Source organism: Alosa pseudoharengus, unplaced genomic scaffold (assembly GCF_046254945.1).
Source record: "Alosa pseudoharengus isolate Yale_2024_CS ecotype anadromous, Long Island Sound unplaced genomic scaffold, YU_APseudo_1.1 YU_APseudo_1.1_scf_9, whole genome shotgun sequence".
In the NCBI taxonomy this organism is placed as follows: Eukaryota; Metazoa; Chordata; class Actinopteri; order Clupeiformes; family Clupeidae; genus Alosa; species Alosa pseudoharengus.
This window is the reverse complement of record NW_027468881.1, coordinates 3,044,997-3,067,510: the sequence shown is the minus strand read 5'-3', so window position 1 is coordinate 3,067,510 and position 22,514 is coordinate 3,044,997. Positions and strand designations below refer to the sequence as shown.

The 22,514-nt window shown below is 39.4% G+C and overlaps 1 protein-coding gene across 5 annotated transcripts in view; it reads right to left on the bottom strand.

The window, feature by feature from the left end:
• Positions 1 to 664: 664 nt before the first annotated feature.
• Positions 665 to 22,514, bottom strand: part of cdk11b (cyclin dependent kinase 11B) — a 77,802-nt gene continuing 55,952 nt past the window's right edge. For all 5 annotated transcript variants that reach the window (XM_076277523.1, XM_076277522.1, XM_076277524.1 and 2 more), the window contains 8 exons: positions 22,084 to 22,174; positions 21,696 to 21,923; positions 14,534 to 14,655; positions 14,306 to 14,413; positions 12,941 to 13,057; positions 4,648 to 4,796; positions 3,864 to 4,053; positions 665 to 1,698 (listed from right to left, as the gene is read on the bottom strand). In XM_076277523.1, the coding sequence (XP_076133638.1) occupies positions 1,606 to 1,698; positions 3,864 to 4,053; positions 4,648 to 4,796; positions 12,941 to 13,057; positions 14,306 to 14,413; positions 14,534 to 14,655; positions 21,696 to 21,923; positions 22,084 to 22,174 (1,098 nt within the window). In that variant the 3' untranslated portion in view covers positions 665 to 1,605. The remainder of the gene's footprint in view (positions 1,699 to 3,863; positions 4,054 to 4,647; positions 4,797 to 12,940; positions 13,058 to 14,305; positions 14,414 to 14,533; positions 14,656 to 21,695; positions 21,924 to 22,083; positions 22,175 to 22,514) is intronic.

Genomic DNA, 22,514 nt, shown 5'->3' with positions numbered 1-22,514 from the left:
TAAAACCAAACGTTTTAAGTGTAAAATGCTGCTGTGTGTCAATTTGCGTACACCTAGCATGGATTCAGCTGGTGCATTGCAAAACCATCTGGAACAAACATCAATATAATAGGCTATTATGAGACCTATATAACACAATTTCACACCCACCAACAAACATACGTTTTTTTTTTTTAATAATTAAATAATTATCATTGCAGTGTTTCATGATCACAATCTGTTACCTAGGAATCATTAGTCTCAAAAAAGTTCATCAGGAGGCCAAATTCACATTAGCCCTATGCATTCATACAATCCGTACAGTTTATTTGGAAAGTCTGCCTTTAGAGGGTTTGCAGATGTGTAACCTTTGAACAGCTTGTTACTTGAGATTATGGATGAATATAAATTAATTAAATATGTTGAACATATTAATGCGGATATCATTCATGTTTTGGCATATTGAAGTCATAGACAACAAAAAATTAAAAATGCATATTTATGTCTTTTCTTTGAGCAATATTGAACACACTGCGAGTACACTGAAGAAGGCCGTACGCCTAAATGCATTTGTGCAATACAACTGATTTGCAAAGTGCAGCCTTTTCTTCCTTCTACTAGATAACGAATCGCCTCTGGACCAAAAAAGGGCTACATAATTGAACAAAAATTCTGATACATGTACTCTTGAAAAATTTCATTTATTTTCTTACATAAACTACAAATATCATGAGTGTGTGTACAGATTAATAGACCAATTCAGTCTGGCACCCCAACAATGTAAAAAAGGAAACCTCAACAGGATAAAATTATTTATTCCTCGCACTACTATTTCAAAGGTAGATTACCTTTCATCAACTGAGGATACAAGATCACCAACAATCAGAGAGAACCATTCCCTCAACATCAGGGAATATCACTCCTCCACCAACACACCTAGATGCATACAAGCCATTGACGATGTGCTCTGCTCCAAGACCTACAGTTTGACATGCTGAAAGCACAAAACTCTGATGTTTAATCAGTACATTTAATGAAATGTAGCACTTTATTGTTTGACTCAGTTTCATCCTACCTTGGTTAATTGAATGTTATTGAATTTATTTATGAAAGTATTTGCGCCAAAAATATATTCCAGCCATTCAGAATATTTTATAAGATACACCAACAAAATATATATAATGCAATATCCCTCTAAATAGTTGCAAGAGAAAATGCTTCGCACATCAATGAACATTTTGAATGACTGGAGAGATGAGTTTTACAAAAAACATTTTATTTCTAATAAAACATACCCTAGATGCTAATACAAGTTATGTGTTAAGCAGCAATGTTGGGCATTCCACACCATATTCTAATTTAAGAAAAGTTGTAGAAGACGAGGCTGACTTAAAATAAAAAAGACCAAAACATTTACAGAAAAGAGAAAAAGACGACATCTTGAATCCACATTAAGGGCAATGAATGATGGCTGTAAACTGGATGGCTGAGACTAGGACTGAAACATACTGTATGTGTTATGGTCACATCATGGCCTTTGCTTGAGTACAAGGAGCCCCTTCATGATTCACACTGAAGTTGTTTTAAGGTGTTTACATTTCTTCACTTGCTCACAGATGCACTGGGTCAAAACTTCAGGCTGAAGCCCGGGCCTGCTTTAGATGCTCCTTGATTGGCCACGGTTAGATGGAACCCTGTGTCTTTAAGATCATCATCCCCCTAAAGGAAGAAGCACAGATTTATATAGACTTACACAAATACATAGCCCTTGAAACAACTCTCATTTTGCTCAAAGTTGGTGGGTCACAAATGGAGGTTCACTTATTTGACAGCTGGACTAAACACACAGGCTGGCAGAGAAGATTGCACTGAACCCCTTCCACGTGTTACATAAGGAGTACCAACTCCTGCCATCTGGAATACGCTTTAGGATGCCCAGCTGTAGGTGAAAAAAATACAAACACTCTTTCCTCCCTCACTCTGTCATTACTCAATCAACAGAGGAGGGTAAAGTAGATCCCTCACTCCCTAGTCTAATGGACATTATCAGTGTGTAGGCTACTCATGTTAAATGTGCCATGAATGATTTTATGATCTTGAATGTTATTTTTTAATGTCTTTCTATGCTGATTGCTGAGCTGTAATGCAAGACAAATTTCAGTGTAAACGGACATTAAAGTATTATCTTATTTTATCTTATTTCCTTTAACAGATTAAATAGTGGATTGTGGCCAAACTATTCTCCTTTTCCTTAAAGGTACACTATGCAAGATTTTCACCTTCACAAAGCCAATTTGATGGTAAACAAACTTGTAATAGGTGAATCGTTCACCTAGCATAGCTATTCTAGATGTAGCAAGCTGCTACAGAGAAAACCAGCCATGCAACTTCAAGAATGGCAGCCCGACAAATCTTGCGAGAACCGTGAAACATTATATTGTCAGTAGATATAGCTCTTTGGAGATTTTTTGCCTGTTAATCCTTCACCTCCACAACAAAAGCATTTCATTGTGTACAGGGGGAAGTTACGAGAAGTTTGCTATTTACATCAGCAGAGTCAAATATAAATATATCGCGACTCTAGAGGGAGCTCTACAGTCGCCAAAAATACCTAAACCTGCATAGTGTACCTTTAAAAGGTGCAGTGTGCGATTCTAAATCCAAATCCGATTTGTTTTAGTCCAATTCTGTAAACTGCTCCTCACGGCAGTCTAGTGTGTGGCTAATAGCAAAAATACCTTGTCAACTTCTGTTGGTTCAACTTAATTGACACCAACACATATTGTAGTCAGCTATCAAAAATATGAACACGTCCAGTGGGGAGCAGAATTAAACTTTGAGAGCACATTTAACCTTTGACAGAATGTGTGCCCTCTTTGTGAGCTTGCTCCTTAGTTCCCAGGTGGCATTCTTTGCCTTTCCATATCTTTCAACTGTGGAAATTGAGTGTGAGAATCTAGGGCTGGCAGCTAATATGTGCACGGGTGGAATAATATTATTTGCTTGTAGCATGTTTCATATAAGCACCCACAACCTATGAAATAAATCTGATACCATAAACTGTCCAAGGAGTGTAATCACTCTGTTCCAATCGACATACTTCCATCAGTACACTTTCATGCAGTGTGCTGTGTGCACTATGCACTTACTTACATAGTGTGTGAATGTCGTTGCAAATCAAACACTGACTGCACGTAGCGGAAATGACAATCGCAACATTTAAACGCAATGTAACGGAGGCCTTGTATTCAATAGCGGCATTGTTGTACTTTGTCAAAACATGAATAGTTTAAAGTTATGACTTCCTTGTACATCTGTAAGGCGTTTTCCATTGCTGCTGTTCCAGCTTCCTTAACCGCCATTATCAAGAGTTTGAAAATGGTTACTCCCATTCCGCTAACCAGACCAACCATTGAGGGCGAAAAAAGTATCCAGCGTTCCACTCTCAATTTTTTAACCATTATGAGTGCATAATTTGTCAGGGTTCCCACCCATTTTCACTGCCAAAATCCTTCCATGACTTTTTAAAGACCTTAAATAATATTTCCATTACTTTTTGCCGCCTGAAGTACAAAATTGCTTACTTAACGCTACAGGTTGTATGCCATCTCCTACCTACCGGCCTGGTATGACTACATGAAATTCCATGACTTTTCCAAAACTTTCAATGAATTTACTGAAATCCATGAGTCTCCATGCCTGGAAAATGTGATTTTACAATTCCATGACTTTTACAAGTTTTCCATGACCATGGGAAACCTAATTTGGTTACTTGCAGCACACTTCATGTCACCATAGTTATCAGTGTTTCTACACTCAAATTAGGTATTGTTCTAGTATGCAGATTAGAACAGCGTCTGTGTTCAAGTGTCTTTTGGTCTCACCAGCTGGCTGTAGCCTAGACCTCCTTCAGGGGGTCTGGGGCTTGTGCCTCTCTTTACACGCTGCTGTTCACTCTTAGCAGGCCACGTTGGGAACATGGATGGCTCTATCGGGAGCGGCGTCTCACGGAAATACTCATGTTTAAGAGCCTCCTCAGCCATGATGCGCTTACTGGGACAGTATGTTAGAAACCTGAGGGGGGAAAAGGATGCAGAGAGAAACAATGATTGCAAGAAGATTAGGCGAAGTGAGGAAAGCCATTTTTTGAACTGCAGCTAAGCAAACTACTCATAATCTTTCTACCACTAACATATACTAGGGCTGCAAAATATACCGTTTCCCCATTGTCATTGATATGCAAAAGTCATATCGCATTACACACACCTGTGGTTTAGTGGCCAAGGAACTGGGCTAATATCCTGAAAATTTATCCTGAGTTTAATATCTGGCTGCAAACACTTAGATGCCAAGTTCAATTCCCAAGTATGTTTTCGATAGTGTATGAATTACAGTTGCAGCTAAAAACTTGGACTGAACGCATGCAATATTTGTTTCAGCAATGTCTGATAGCTGGCAGATTAAAAGGCGAGGAGCATCATCAACACCTTTTGTATTCACACAGGGGCTTTCAGTGATGTCTGAGGCAAATTACTTGATTGTGCCCCTCCGGGGACCGTCTACAACACTCAGGAACTCAGTGTATATGAAAAACAGCTCAAGAGATATAGTGTTGATAGTCTCAATTTGACATGGATGTTCTGAGTATATTTTCAAGCATGTTCTTACTTGTTCATAAGATCAAAGCCTTGATCTGAGAGAAGTGCTCCAAAGCGCTTCCGCAGGTTGTTGTAGGGGTACTCTGTGAAGGTCATTTTCTTGACTGCGGGAAGCTCATTGTAACCAGGCCAGATCTTCTCACTAGGGGAGCCCAAATCCTGTGTATACAGAGTCAGTTGGTGGGGTGATATTAACACACACACACAATTGTTCACAGAGAAATCACAGAGAAATGTAGTTCTTTGAGAAAATCCCATATTGTTCTATTAAAATTACAATGCCTATGAAAAGTATTCACCTCCTTTACAACATTGAGGGCGTTTTCACACCCGAGTCCGGACCCAGGTCCGAACCAACGTTCGCGTTTAGTTACATTGTATATGTTTACCTTTGATCCATTTAGTTTTGGTTTCACATTGCAATTTGGCTAACGCACTGAAGAACTTTGGGGGTGTTCCCTATAAGAGACCCTGCATTCCATGCAAAATAACGCCGCGTTGCAGGTGTAAGTTTAACGATAAACATGAGGCTGCTGAAGTTGGTGTGAGCAGAAAATAGTAATTTTACCCATGCCGTAAGTCATTACAAGTCATTACAAGTGAAAGGGGCAAAGTTCTTGAGTCTCGAATCAATAGCATTGAAGTCCAAGTCGAGTTGCAAGTAATTTCTAATTTTGTCAAGTCTGAAGTCATCAAAATCGTGACTCGAGTCCACACCTCTGGCTTTGACTAATCTCTGCACTGAAGTGTGCGCTAAATACACAAAATAATGTATTGCATAGTTAAGTAAATAAAAGCTAGCAGCTACATCTAAATCCAACATTTATGTTGCTAATGACCTTTCTTCACTAAATATGTGGAGGGGGCTGTTTACATCCTCTTCTTAGTGACTTGAATTATTGGATGTTTTGGAGAAGCCATGGTACTATGTTTACTTACCTGGTGGCTAGACTGGCTACCTCATATGTTCAGTGTCAAGCTAAAAAAGCTGTCAAAGAAACTGTTCAGAACAGGTCACTTGCTGCACTTTTTAACTCTCCATTGTTAATTGCAATACTGCACTTTATTTACTTTACTTTACTTTACTGCACTTTATTTACAAAGGCTTGTAAGCTACAGTTTGCACTGCTTCAATAAATGGAACAAATTTTTCTCAACACATCTTTCTCAACACATTTTGTCCAGCATTTGCAACCTGTAGACTCTGTCCAGTCAGAGACATATATTGTGTAATTGATGTTTTTAGTTTTCAGTTCAATTAATTCAATACAAGTAAATGGAACACTCACAAGATGTCACCAAAATCACTCTGTCCCCTTTAAATCTTTCAGAAAATGATGTAAGTGTATCAAACTATATCGAATCGTATAGAATCGTATCGCTGGCTGAATATCATGATATATATCGTATCGTGAGCTGAATATTGTGTATCATATCGTGAGATTAGTGTATCGCTACAGCCCTAGTGCCAACTTAATTCTGAATGTGGTGTACACGTCAATAATAACAGTCTGTGTGAAACAATGATACCTGAGCTGAGCAGGCCAAATAACGTGAGTGATTAAACAAAGTCTCGAGGCAGAGAATTTTCCTCTATAATTTTTTGTAAGGGACTGTTCGTTATTTATTTAAGGGGCCACCGGAGGAGTTTTGGGAGCGTTAGTCAAAAAAGACGTGACCCTCCCCCGCCAGCAAGACATTTTTCTATGACCCTCCAAAGTGATTGAGAAAAAACGCATGACCCTCTCCAACAATTTATTGATGCCTTCTGTACTGTCTTAATTAGGGAGCTTGCATGCTACCACTCCTTCCTTGAAATGCCTTGAAAAGGCTGTCGTTTGCACAATTTCACAAATAATCACCGGGACCGAAACATACCTGTCAACTTTTTCCGGGTTTATCACGTATTTGAACTTTTTTCCCGCTGTCTTAGGAGGAGCTGCAGGGCCGTCGCGAACTTGACAGGTGCGAGGCCCTTTTCACTTACGTGCATGAAATCATGCGATAGGCTGCTACACGTAGCCTACCTGTCAGTGCATTTTGATAGTAGGCTAATATGCTACACCAGCGTGTCTAAGAGGGGGAATTTTATAGCCTATAACATTAGCTGAGTCACATAGGCTATTTGGCCATAATCCGTTTATTATAGGCTAGGCTACATCACGAATCCAAACTTGTGTAACAAAGCACTTTAACAGGGGGAATTAATTGGACATGAATCATTGTGCTGAACGCTATTTGTCAATGAGCAGAAACACACTCGACATTCAAACTATTGATAAGATGTGCACTATGGAAACTGGTCTGTAGGCTAAATACTTGGACAAATAAATTGGACAAATAAATGACATTGACTCGCCATATCCTGACTCAGAATAAAAAACATTTTCTTGCTTACTTTGCCGCAAACTCAGCCATGAAATCTTAGGCCAGCTTGCAGGTATAGCCTATAACGTCTTTTTGAATTCATAAAAGGGCGAGCCCGCTAGTCTCTCCTGTGACATGGAGGTGCAAAAATAGTTTTTAATAGCCTGTTCAACTTCGAAAAGCTTCGTTCACCCGATGTCAGTCACTGATCGCAATTTAAAAGTTCGGGAAGGTTCATCTTTTTATAGGCTAGTGACAATGGCCCCACATTTTTGAGATACCCCTACTGGAGGTAGAACTAAACGCAACAATGTTTTTCCTCATATCTAAGGTCTCCCATATATGAAATGGATTCTTAGCTAAAAATATTTTACTGCTAAGATTGTTAAATTAACAGATATTGTTATACACCCCAAAACCAAAAAAGGACTAAAATATAGCCTGTCCGTATGGGAGTTAAGGCATATAAACTAGCGCAGATCAATCACACAAGCTCTGAGAACTTTGAAACATGTTTATAGTCAGGAAGTTGCTTTACCTACTAGAAAAGACTGGATGTGAATATCTTGATGTATGGAATGAATAGAGACATGTAAACATACACCTAAAATAAGCGGACATGCAAAAAATGAATATCTATGCAGAATGTTTTCATTTACTTTGTAGCTGCTTTACCAGGGATTATCATAGAAACACATATGATGGCTTATGGGAAAGGTGGGGTTGTACTAAATCCAACAATACCAAATATGTAAATATAGTATGACAAGTTAGGGTGTTCTGTCACTCAATGTATAAGGTGTCCAAAATGAAAGAAAACAGACCACTAGCAAAATACAGTCTCAAGTCCAAATCACATTATCAGTGGTGAGAAGAATGTTGATTCAATTCAATTTATTGCAAGGCAAGTGCTGATCTATATTTACATTTAATAATGATACATTTCATATGAAACACAGATCCAATTTAATCAGGTTAACACTGGAATGGAACACCTTTATTAAAATATTTACATTCACTTGAATTTTGTTTTGGTCAAGTCATTACTGAATAATGGAAAATAATATTGGTAGCTTTTGTCTGTCCAGACCAGCAGTGGACAGTAGAGCCTACACTGCTTACTTCACCCCTAAGTAGCTAAACAGTTAGTTGTAGAAACTACTTTCCCTAGCTAAGAAAGTACTTAGCCCTCTGACTAATGTTACATGTGTAATTCAACTTGATTTGCATTTCAATGAAAATTCTGAAAGTTTTCCTTTTCACTAGTCTCTTGATTTATAAGGCCTTTTCACTCAGAGATTACACTGAGAATGTCTTACAGACATTGGATCCAAAGCTTGTGGGAAACATTTTGAAAAGGGCAAGAAAAAAGATCCCCATGTCCAAAACCTCACAGTAGAAGGCCTCCAACGCATACTTACCCTTGCTCAGCAGAGAGAGAGATGGTGATGTCCATAAAACTCTGGGCTCCATATACAGATGATATTTTCTCCAAAATCAAAGTTTCATATCATGTATCATGTATAGCGAACTACTGCAGTAAGACAAAAATCAGTGAGCAGCAGCAAGTTGCAAATGTGGAGAGTGAGAGCACATCTGCACCAAGAAGGCTGAGTAGGGCTGATACAACATAATTTAAAATGCGGAAAGAGATTGTTTCATTTGTGGGAAGGCCAGCTCTAAACCAGAACCTCTGACAGCAATTTCAACTGGAACAGTCGCAAGTACCAGAGACAAGGTCCTTCAGGCAGCTTCTGAAAGGCTTGTAGATGTACATCTTCGAATTCTTTCATGCCCAGATCTTTTTGCATGATACCAAATACCATAAAATGCCTTGCACACTACATCCCTAAATGAAATATAGCAGAAGGCATAAAAAAGAATGAAAAAAGCAGACCAATGTCTATAACAAAGCCTTTATTAAGCTCACTAAAGACATTGATAAAACAGTATTGTCCAAAGGTATGAAAGTGAGAACTCAACTCCTTGACTAATAGCTATGAGAACATACTAAAGACCATTGCTGAGCAAGAAGGTGTGTCAACACAAGAAATATAGATCAAGGACAGTGGTGTCTACATCCCAACTGTTCTCACTTGAGTTGCTGAACATGGAATTGTTGATGCAGCCAGACAACTTTTACCAAAATGAAGACACCCTGGATGGGAAGTTGGGAACAACTCATGCTATGACGTCTGTTGTGTTCCGAAGAGGCCAAGTCTCCACAGCAGATAAATGCCTAGCACAGGTTCCCTCAGGTTCAGAGGTCCCTCACCACCTTAAACACGTTTGATGTGGAGATAAACTTTACAGGTACATTTTGTCCATTCTTTTACGCTTCACATCCAGGGTGTCTTCATTTTGGTCAAAGTTGCTGATGGCTGCATCACAAATTCCATGTTCAGCAACTCCAGTGGGGCCAGTTGGGATGTAGACACCACTCTGTCCTTGATATCTGGTCTGCTGCAACAGATGTGAGAAGTGCCTAACTTCTGTATAGGAAACACAGTTTCCCATTGCACTGAGCTCATTGATGACTGTCTTACTACCAAACTCACGATGTATCAAAATGGGAAGTCCCAGTGTGATTGGCGTATGGATGTGACAGCTCTGTTCAATGAGATCATGACAAATTAACACACAGATTCTCCTTTGAAGCTGGGTCATCCCCACATGTTTGGTAATTTCTGTGGGCATGTTAATCAACACACCAGTTCACAAAGTCATACAGGATGTTGGGTACATACTTGCATTGGAAACATAATAGACAGTCACTGCTGACACATTACTCACTCTCATGCTCTACCTGATCCATGCTTTTCCTCAATATGTCTGCAGCCCTGTGTAATATTTTGGATTTTGGAAAGACTGGAAACGTAGTCTCAGTCTACTGTTATTTCTGTGAGTTTAGCAGCTTCCCTCAGTGCACAATATGGTCATACTATCTGAGCAGATCAGATCTGACTGTCTTGGACGTGGAACAAATGCAAGCCTGTCTTTGTAATGCTGTATCAGCTTTTCCTTTAGTTTCCAGGATCTATATTTCTTGTGTTGAACTATAGACACACCTTCTTGCTCAGCAATGGTCATTAGTATGTTGTCATAGCTATCAGTCAAAGAATTGAGATCTCACTTTTATATCTTTGGACAATACTGTTTTATCAATGTCTTCAGTGAACTTAATAAACGCTTTGTTATAGACATTGGTCTGCTTTTTTGATTCTTTTCTATGGCTGCTGTTATATTTTGTTTAGAGATGTAGTGCAAGGCACATTTTATGGTATTTGGCATCATATGCAAAGAGATCTGGGCATGAAAGAATTTGAAGGTACATCTTCATCAAGCCTTTCAGAAGCTGCCCGAAGGACCTTGTCTCTGGTACTGGGGACAGCCGTGGCCTACTGGTTAGGGGTTCGGGCTTGTAACCGAAGAGTTACCGGTTCGATCCCCGACCCAGAAGGGAAAAAGGGGGGGGAAGTGGTTGAGCACTGCTCTCCCATGCCCACATCCATGGTGCCCTCGAGCAAGGCACCTAACCCCTCACTGCTCCCCGAGCGCCACTGTAATAAGGCTGCTCATTGCTCATTCACCTAATTGTGTTCACTGTGTGCTCTGTGTGTTCACTAATTCACGGATGGGATAAATGCAGAGACCAAATTCCTTGTATACGCAAGTATACTTGGCCTATAATTTACATTGCCCCTGTACCAGTCGAAATGGCTGTCAGAGGTTCTGATCTAGAGCTGGCCTTCCCACAAATGAAACAATCTTTCAGTATTTGAAACTCTCAGTATTTGATACTCAGCCTTCTTGGTGCAGATGTGCTCTCACTCTCAACATTTGCAACTTGCTGCTGCTCACTGATTTTTGTCTTACTGCAGTAGTTCACTCTACATGATACGCAACTTTGATTTTGGAGGAAATATCATCTGTATATGGAGCCAGAGTTTTATGGACATCACCATCTCTCTCTCTGCTGAGCAAGGGTAAGTATGCGTTGGAGGCCTACTACTGTGGGGTTTTGGACATAGGGATCTTTTTTCTTGCCCTTTTCAAAATGTTTCCCACAAGTGATACAAAGCTTAGGATCCAATGCCTGTAAGACATTCTCCATAATTCAAAAGACTAGTGAAAAGGGAAAATGATATACATTTCAGAATTGTCATCGAAATGCAAATCAAGTTGAATTACACATGAAACATTGGTCAGAGGGCTAAGTACTTTCTTTGCTAGGGAAAGTAGTTTCTACAACTAACTTTTTAGCTACTTTAGGGGTGAAGTAAGTAGTGTAGGCTCTACTGTCCACTGCTGGTCTGGACAGACAAAAACTAACAATATTATTTTCCATTATTCAGTAATGAAATTTATATTCAAGTGAATATAAATATTTTAATAAAGGTGTTCCATTCCAATGTTAACCTGATTCAATTGGATCTGTGTTTCATGTGAATTGTTTAATACTGGGACATATGAAATATATCATTATTAAATGTAAATATAGAGCAGCACTTACCTTATGTAACTTACCTTGCAGTAACAATGAATGTCAACATTCTCCTCACCACTGATAATGTGATTTGGATTTGAGACTGTATTTTGCCAGTGTTCCGTTTTCTTTCATTTTGGACACCTCATACATTGAGTGACGGAACACCCTGATTCGTCATACTATATTTACATATTTGGTATTGTTGGATTCAGTACAACCCCACCTTTCCCATAAGCCATCATATGTGTTGCTATGATAATCCCTGGTAAAGCAGCTACAAAGTAAATGAAAACATTCTGCATAGATATTCATTTTTTGCATGTCCGCTTATTTTAGGTGTATGTTTACATGTCTCTATTCATTCCATACATCAAGATATTCACATCCAGTCTTTTCCTTTTCTAGTAGGTAAAGCAACTTCCTGACTATAAACATGCCAAGTTTCAAAGCTCTCAGAGCTTGTGTGATTGATCTACACTAATTTATATGCCTAAACTCCAATACGGACAGGCTATATTTTAGTCATTTTTTGGTTTTGGGGTGTATAACAATATCTGTTAATTTAACAATCTTAGCAGTAAAATATTTTTAGCTAAGAATCCATATTCATATATGGGAGACCTTAGAGATGAGGAAAAACATTGTTGGGTTTAGCTCTACCTCCGGTAGGGGTATCTCAAAAACTAAAGCCCTTTCTGACCATTTGTCACTAGCCTATTAAGTTTTAAGTGCAGTAGCCTAGGCCTATCTGTCCCCTTTTGAATTATATCTCGAGCCTATTATGAGGTAGCCTACAGTGCGTTATGTCCTGGGATTCGGACGTGCTCCAAAAGAAAAAAAAAAAAACTTCGGGATAGATTTGTATAGATGGTTATGAGGAGCAATATAAGAAAGAAATTTGATGAACATTGATCGTTGTTTTGGGACGTTAAGCCTTCCATATGTGTCAGTGAAGGAGATTGAAGAAACATGCTGTCATGTCTATAACCTAAAGATTCTTAGTGATTATGAGGAACAATATGAGAGAAATTTGGTGATCACTGATTGTTGTTTTAGGACATTAAGCCACGTTAAGCTTTTTGCTTAGGCTACAATAGGCGTTAATGAAGAATAAACGCTTAGTGTCATCTTTGGCCAGGTGCGAGGCCCATCAGACGCAAGGCCATGGGCGATGGCCCAAATATTGCTGTTTTCATGAATACAAAAGTTGGGTGACCCTCCCTCCTAGAATAAAAAAAATGGGTGACCCTCCCCCTCAACATAGAATAAAAAGACATGACCCTCCCCTATTTTCCTCCGGTGGTCCATTCCATAAATACCGAACGGTCCCTAATCGAATTATTCGAGTTACACCTCAGCCTTAATTTCGCCATGGAAAAATCCTGAAACACTTCAATAGAAGCCCGCTCTGGTGTGGAAATACCTTTCAAAGGCAATTTGTACTTACCTTAAAGATTTTGTTGATCTGGTCAATTTCGGATTTCCCTGGGAAGAGGGGTTTCTGAGTAAGTAGCTCACCAAAAATGCAACCGACAGACCACATATCCACCGCTGTAGAGTATTCCTTTTGGGGACAAACACATTGGAAGATTACATGGTTGGTTTGTCTCACCAGTAAATCTCAGCAGTGTCCACAGCAATGTACAGAAAATAACATCTATTTAGAGTACATGCATCATCCATATTTATTGGTACCCTTGGTACAGTTGAGTAAAAATAGTCAAACTTGAAGTGAAGCAAATTTATTGGGAGAAATACCTGAAATAAATACATATTTATTTTACAAGAACAGCTCTGATAAAAGCTGTCAATTATTAAATTAATATTATTAAGGCGAGACACGGCAGGTGAAAACACAGTTTTTTTTATGCACTGGTCAATTTTGAGATTTTGGGCTAATTTGCTACCTTAGCATGTATTCTTTCACACTACTACAACAACAAAGTACGATTTACACATTTAGGTGTTTATTTCATTACATTTTGTATTTTGTACACGTTTCATGCTCTACCGCGACCGTGATCATGTGTAGTACCGTTGGAAAGCTCTGTTTTTGCCCAATCCAAATATGGACACCTCCTTTGTATCCGCAACCAATCGCGAAAGTTCACAGGCGAGTCTAGGCTGAGAACGGAATCTCATTGGCTGTGTTCCAAGGCTGTTTTCTCAAATTGAGTTTTTGTCATTTTCCAGTATCTCAGCCTATGTAGCACCTACAGTATGTACACCAAACTTTCCAGTTATACACTTAGCAGTATTCTGAAGATATTTACAGAGGGATTTGATAATAAATCATTCCTGGCCTGATTTATGTGACATTTTAATTAAAAAAAAATCGATTTTTTTAAGGCTATGGACAGTATATTTTGATTTCCTAGGTAATGAAAGCAGATATCCTGAAATCCCTCTGTAATTTTATTTTCATCTTGTGTGTAAACAAAAAAAAAAAAAAAAGTTTGTACCTGGCTTTATCATATGTTCAGATCTATCTACCGAAAATATATGCAACATTGCACATATTTAATGAGATGATGCCTAATTTGCATAATTAAACATTTGAATTTCAAAGACTTGTAATACATTTTTTTTCCATACTTGTGTAAGTAATCAACTGAGTAAGTTTCATGGTGATGTCTATTATTTAAAAATTTTACCCTATTCACCTGTAGTGTCTCGCCTTAAACCCAGAATAGACCTAACAGTATACATTAGCGCAATTCCTCTGGTGCCACAATAAATCACCAAAAAAGCCTTTTTATTCAACTTTACCAGGGGTGCCAATAAATCTGGAGGGTGCTGTAGTCAGACATACCTTTGCTCCAAGCAGGAGCTCAGGTGAACGGTACCACAGAGTCACAACTACTGGTGTATAAGGTTTTAGAGGAGAGCCATATTCCCGGGCCAGGCCAAAGTCTCCAATCTAAATCGAAATCACAGATACATAACAGAAAGTGTACAAAGTTATCAAAACAGTTCAGTAAATTATTACGGTAGGTGACTAGAGAAGCATGTTTGTGTAAGACAGTTTAGGAAGACACACTTTCAAGATGCCTTTGTGGCTGAGAAGCAGGTTGGATGTCTTCAGGTCACGATGGAGGATCCAATTGTCATGAAGATGACGAACACCCCGTAGCAACTGAATCATCAAAGTTTTGACCTCACCTGCATGACAGACATTAATGGGGTTAGTGTTATTTTGTTCAATTAGTTCAGTATTTTGTTCAATTAGTACAGTGTCTATTCCTTTGTGTGGCATGTCGTTGAGATCAAGATCCGCCGGATGTTTCCTGCTTGCAAGCACACCTCATCCAGAAACGCCATATTGTTGAGGTCAAATATGTATGTATGTACAGTATGTATATGTCAAATACTTATTTAATGATATCTTTCTCCTTTCATATCCACAAAATGTCACCCTTGACACTGCACTCACTTACTGCAATAACTTACTGCACTCACTGCAATATACCTGCCAAATGTGAATTTGGTCAGATGAAATGATTGAGAAATATGTGAAGAACCGACAAAAAATTGGCTAGATAAATCTGGCAAAAAAAAAAGGCAGATAGCTGTTCTTGCTCAAATGTTTAACAGTTCTGACTGGCCCATTAAAAAAATGTCTTCCAACAGCCCATCACATTTCAGAAATGTTATTCATACTGGTGAATAACATCTATGTAAATAATTTTCTCAGTAGCCATTTTAACTAGGACAGCAATAAATACCAAATATTTTTTTTCCATTCAGAGCCATATAATAGTTAATTTTATGTGTAATGTTAGGCCTACACTTTCACTTTTATTCAATAATTTGCCTGAAATTGTTAAAGGTGCAATCAGCAATCATACACGATTTCAAGCCCATTACATTTTTTGTCTCATTCAACGAACATCTCATGATCCACTGGCCATTCCGTGGCATTGTAAAAAAACAACAAGTCTCTGTAGGCAGCCCAGGCTCCGAAAAACAGGAAACAAAAGTGGGGGCAGCCTGTGACCTAAACAAAAACAAAACACTGTGTGGAGTTTCTCTGGGAATACTGAAGGGAGGGGTGAGCTACCTCTCTGGTGTGTTTTGTTTGATTCTTGGTTAAAACATAACGCATGTTGTTTTGGACAAAAGCGTCTGCTAAGAAATATATTTAAATATATACATAAAAATAAACAAATGTGACATCATGCGCTGACTGCACCTTTAAACTAAATTCTTTGAAGGTTCCAATGCAGCTTTGTTTTGTTTTGTTTTTACTACTGGGTTTCCCCTACAGCTGCGCAGAATATTTGACACAACTGCCTTAAGAGGAACACGGCAACATTTTGGGAAATTAGCTTATTTGCCATCTTCCTGGGAGTTAGGCAAGATGATACATCTCTGTACCTGCAGTAACTCAGTCTGACGCAGCCATCCTTAGCCTAGCTTAGCATAGATCATTGAGGTGGTTGGAACCAACTAGCCAAAAACGCCAAAAAGCTCCAAAAAAACTCCAACATGTTCCTATTTACATGTTGTTACTAGTATAATTACAATGTTAACAAACAACAATATAAAATAAAACAGTGATTTTCTAAGCATACATTCTTGGAACTATATTCTGATTCAGCCGAAGTACTGCTACTTCGGATTTGCAGAAGTAACAATGGTGTTTTTCAGGTGCTCCTTGCAAATCACTCCGCCCAAGTAGCAATAAATAATCTGTTGGTGATTTATTGTAATCTCACAATGAAACAAATTAGGAAAAATGCAATCTTGAAGCGATGCAAATTTATTTTCAGAAAAAGGAAAATCTCAAAGAAATAAATATTTTTTACGAAAATACGTTGCTCACAATTATTGGCACCCCTGAAAAATCTTATATACAAAACCTAACAGAAGCATGTTCATATCTAATTTCAATTTATTTAAGTTAATCAGAGTGTCTGTAAACTTTCAGAAGTAGTTCATGACTTTCTTTTTCACTATGGTATGAAAATAAAGTCACACAGAGGCTAAATACTCTAGTCATTTTTTAGATAAATAGATAGATAGATACTTTATTGATCCCCAGGGGAAATTCAAGGTCTCAGCAGCATACAGACAGCACAAACACATTCTTTAACAGCAGAAAGAGTAATTAAAGTATATAATATAAAAACACAACTAAGCAATAAGGACAGTAGAAGATAAAAAATATGCTAAATATACTAAAATACAAATTATACTAACTAACACTTAAATACAATATATAAAAATATACTAAAATACAAATTACAAAAATACAAATTATACTAACTAACACTTAATCTAAATCAATTCTAAAAACAGTACCCACATAGTGGTGATTAAACAATCAGAGGCGCTTGCAATGACTGAGGCAGGGACTGAGCCTGTGATTCTCTGTGCATAGTAAGGTATGGTAAGGTGCTCTAAGGTGCTCTGTGTGAATGAGTGTCATGGTGGTAGTGCAATGGTGATAGTGGTCATGGTGATAGTGCAAATGAGTAAGTCCAACAGTGCAACAATGCAGAAATAAAGTATATATCTATATATTTAACTATTTAAGAAAATGTATAAGTGTGGCCACAGTTCGGCTGTGGCATGGAGGGGGGGGTTATGCATATGTGCTAATGTGCTAATATAGCATGCAAACAGTGAGGCATAAAGACAGTGGTAAAAGGGTCTAGTGGACAGACATTACCAAACATGGAGGGGGTGAAGAGGCAGACAGACTATGCAGAGAAGTCTATCTCTCCTCTTCCCTTAAGTGAGGCATTGAACAGTTCAATGGCCTTGGGGACAAATTACTTTCTCAGTCTGTCAGTTGTGCAAGGCAGTGAGCGAAGTCTCCAGCGGATCAGGCTCTTCTGCTTAACAATAGTGCTGTGGAGTGGGTGACACTCATTGTCCAAGATGTTGATCAGTTTGTTCAGGGTCCTTTTGTCAGATAGTGAAGTGATGCACTCCAGTTCAGCTCCCACTACAGAGCCAGCTTTCCTTACCAGCCTGTCAATTCGCCCCGCATCCTTCTTCCTTGTGCTTCCTCCCCAACATACTACTGCATAGAAGAGGACGCTGGCAACAACAGACTGGTAGAACATCCTGAGGAGCTTACTGCACACATTGAAGGACCGCAGCCTCCTCAGGAAGTACAGCCTGCTCTGCCCTTTCTTGTAGAGTGCATCAGTGTTGGCTGACCAGTCCAGTTTATTGTCCAGGTGGAGACCCAGATACTTGTAGGTGCTAACCACCTCCACATTGACCCCATCAATGTGGACTGGTAGCAGAGTGGGCTTAGACCTGCAGAAATCCACCACCATCTCCTTGGTCTTTGAAGTGTTAAGTTGAAGATGATTGAGTTTGCACCATTGCACAAAGTCCTCCACCAGGCTCCTGTACCCCTCCTCCTGGCCGTTCCTGATACACCCCACAATTGCAGTATCATCAGAAAACTTCTGCATGTGGCATGACTCGGTGTTGTAGCAGAAGTCAGATGTGTACAGGGTGAACAGGACTGGAGAGAGCACAGTTCCCTGTGGCGCTCCGGTGCTGCAGATCACAGTGTCAGAGAGACAGTTCTTCAGTCTGACGAACTGTGGTCGCTCGGTCAGGTAATCTGTAATCCAGGTTACCAGGTGAGCGTCCACACCCATCTGCAAGAGCTTGTCTCCCAATCTGAGGGGCTGGATGGTGTTAAAAGCACTTGAGAAATCAAAGAACATGATTCTCACAGCACTTTTCCCCTTGTCTAGGTGGGAATGTGTCCTGTGTAGAAGATAAGTGATGGCATCGTCCACGCCCACTTTCTCCTGGTATGCAAACTGTAACGGGTCTAGTGCATGGCGTACCTGGGGTCTGAGCATGCCTAAGACCAATCGCTCCATTGTCTTCATCACATGTGATGTGAGAGCGACAGGTCTGTAGTCATTAAGCTCACTAGGGTGTGGCTTCTTAGGGACAGGGGTAAGACATGATGTCTTCCACAGTGTTGGAACTTGTCCAAGGCGTAGGCTCAAATTGAAGATGTGCTTCAGTGGCTCCCCCAGTTCAGCAGCACAGGCCTTGAGTAGCCTTGGACACAGTCTGTCAGGCCCCGCTGCTTTATTGCTGCGCAATTTCTTAAGTTGGACTGTCACTTGATCTGTTGTAATGGTGAGGGGTGTAAGGGGAGGGGAGGGGGAGGGGTGCATCTGGGATCTGTGTGTCTGATGGCTGTTAACTGAGGTCGTTGTCACCTCATTGTTCGTGATCGCCATGTGGGGGAGGACATCGGAAAGACAAGAGAATACACTAAATTTAAATAAAAAGAAAGTGTGTTGACATTTGTATGTCAGAGAATGTCTATGAAAACTAGGTACTTTGTTGAAAATGCATATATTTACAGTTAAAACAATGATTAAAAGGTTCTAATCTGGAAATGTGACAAACAAGTCCCCTCCAAAAAATCTTCAAAAGTGACCTCACTGCTAATAGATTATTTAGAGGGCATGCCAGGTAAAAAGCCTGTTCAGTCATTTTATTACCAATGTAATCGGCAGGAGTTACTGAATGGTACAGTGACTTTGTCTGGAAGTGTGGTCTATTGTCAGCTGAAATTAAAATTTGGATAGAAACACTTTAGGTGTGTTTGGCATACATAGAAGAATGGCTATACTGAAAAGAACCCCATGCCTAATGAGAATTATGGTGGAGGGCCTTTGCTATTGTGGGGCTGTTTTTATTCCCAAAGGTCTTAGGAACCTAATTAAGGTGCATGGTATCATGAACACCAAGAAAACCTGACGATTTTTAAAGGAAATCTGTCAATCTAGGCCAAGCCACTAAACGTTGGTTATGATTGGATCATTCATCAGGTCAATGAACCAAAGCAAACGTCCAGATCTAAACAAATATGGTTTGCTGAACACAAAATCAAGCTTCAGACATTGACATCTCAGCCCCCTGATCTACAGTAAACTCCATAGAAGAACAGTGGGGTGAGTCAAAGAGGAGAATGCACAAGTGTGGACCTAGGAATCTGGACGATCTGGGGAGACTTTGTAAAGATGAACGGTCTTAAATCCTTTGCTTTGTATTCTCCAATTTTATGGGGTGTCATAGGAGAATATTACAAGCTGTTTTATTGGCAATTGGAGGCTTAAGAAGGTATTGCAAGCAGGGGTGCCAATAATTGTGAGCGACGTGTTTTTGTTAAATATTTATTTCTTTATGAGATTTTTCTTTTACTCAAAATAAATTTGCTTGCCTTCTTGGTTGGATTTTTCCTACTTTTTTCATTGTACAATAAGTCACAAACAGATTATTTTTTATACCGGATTTTAGCCAACTTTAGCAGAGGTGCCAATAATTCTGGAGGGTACTGTATCTGTGGCGGGCCGCCATAAAATCAACACTGGCCGCCACACAATACAGGGCACCAATTATGCGACCAGCTATTCGAGAGAGGAAAAAGTGTCCGCATTGAACCTTTGGTTCAATAACAGACACATATTTGGGCAATATCGTGGTTTAAACAAATCACAGATAGTGAAGGGCGGGACCTCCCCTCTGATTGGCCGTGGCCCAGTGCCTGTGTGTAAATTTGAAAATGCGAGTGCTGCAGAGAGAGAGAGCGAGGTCAGAGACCCGTCAGATAAACGGAGTGGATGTAGTTGCATTACAGTGTGGTCACATAGGCCGAGATAAATGTAGCCTATCCTCTCCCCACTGCCTTTCGGCGGCTGGCAGCAGCAAACCGATCAGACGAGCCCGAGATGATGATCAAGTTTATCGTTGCCTACGATAGACCTAGTGAAACTTGCGCCAAACTTATAGGAGTCATTGCAGATGAAAAGACGTCGTAAAATTGCGAACAATGCATACAAGGCCTTCGCGAACGACAGAGATACAGATATCGCCGAAAAGGAGTGCGTCATTGACCGCAGTTACATGCAGGGAGTAACCCGGTTTTCAACAGCAATATTCGTTTTGCGCGCGAGTTGTGTAAACTCATTGATGGCATCAATCAATTTAATATTTATATTTGGCGCAAACCGAGTATCGCTGCTACATTTAAAGCCTGAATATTCCCTGCATGTATAACTGTGGTCATTGTGTACGGTGAATTGAATGGACACATTTAGATCGAGCATGGCAAGTCATTGCAATAGCCTATAATCATAGGCCTACCATTTCGTTACAGCATTAACCATAGTGATGTTCTTATTGAAAATTTAAAAATGCTAAAATTAAAAAGTAAATTGCATTGTGGGACTGTCAAATGATTATTGCAATCATCATTGCAAAATCACATAAAAATCCCCCAGGCTACTTGGAACATCTCTTTAAACTGTGCTCAAATACATTTCTATGGAAGATGCTAGCATGGCGAGCTAGTTTAGCCAAGGCCTAAAGATCATGAAGGATAGTATGTAAGACATTGAGCCATGAGATATGCAGTTTGAAGCCCTTAAAAGACATGCACTGTTAATTTACTCACTGTTATTTTTATTTAATTCATCTTGAGATGTTTTAAGTTTAAATTTCAGCTCAGTGAAGCACTTAAAGCACCAATACTTCATTAAGTTACTTTTCTTGTAGAATTGTAAATCATAAGTCATAGGACAACGTATATAGGACAGTAAGGAAAAAAAGTGAACCTGCTGCGGTGTTAAATGCGATGTGGTTGAAAATTTGGGTGCACCTAACTTTTGTGCTATATTCTGGCTGTGTTTTACATCATCTCCAACAATCTAATTCTAATAATGTAATTAACAGTAGGATTGGGTGGCATTTCTGTTTCAACAGTTATCAATACCAAATCTGCTAGCTATATTTTCCTTGTATTGTAGGTTATTTCAGCAAAATGTTTGGGAAAGCAGGCAGTAGATTAATTGAGAATAACTGTCACTGTGTTATACATCAGAAAACACAATCAGACAATCAGAAAAATATATTAATTACAGAATTGTTTGTGTGACATCGAAGCCAAAGTGTCCCGATAAACAATACTGGAATATTTACAAGCCCTGAAAAAAGGGAAAAATATGTCTTACATCTAGTTACTATATGATAAAAACAGTGAATGGACATCCTTATAGACTTATCGCAAAGCCTGGTGCCTAAGTATAGGCAGATGTGGTGTTGCAACATGGTCCAACTCCCCATTTTCCAAAAGCCCTTCCATGGAAGAATGTACACAAAAATAGGCACAAAGGCAAATATGACACTTCAAGACTGAGTTATTTCACCTGGAAGAAAGGGCTGCTTCATGGTTTCCATTAGGCTCTTAAGGTCATGTTCCACGTAGTTCATCACAATGTAGATCTTGTCCATGTTGCTTCCAACAACTATCTCACGCACAGTCACTATGTTGGGGTGCTGGGCTTTCAGAATGGTGTTGATCTCCCGCAGTGACGTAATAGGGAATCCCTCCTTCTCCTTTTCCATCTTCAATCTCTTCAAAGCTACTATCTCATCTACAGGCAAAACAGTTTTTTGTCATTGTCCCCAACAATATACATACATATGATTATTATTATTTTTTAAAAAAATCAGCTGGTCTTCAGCACTGGTTTACTGAAAACACATAAGATTATATTAGGTTTTTGCAATGCATTCCAATTGATGTGCAGCTACCTGTTTTTTTGTCTTTAGCTCTGTACACCACACCATAGGTTCCCTCCTCGATACGATTTAGACACTGGAACTCTTCCACACTGCGACAGCCCTACAACAATACAGAATTATATTAGGACACAAATTATCTTATTAATACAAATGTTTCACTTCTGCACGCAGTCATTCTACTGCCCATCTAGAGAGAACATTTTATGGGTGTCATTGCAATGTATCATTTAGTCGAGTTTCCATGACAGGTATTCGGCCCACTACCCAGTTAAAGGGGACAGGTACAGGACTGCCTCGCTATTCAGCCCTTTCAGCCGTTGTGTTTCCACAGCGTTGTGCTGTCTTCCACTCATGCCTTGTTCACACACACGCACATCTTGCACCACTGCAGTTTTTCGGAGCTGCACTGATAGGTACTTGTTTCAGTCCCACGCAAACAG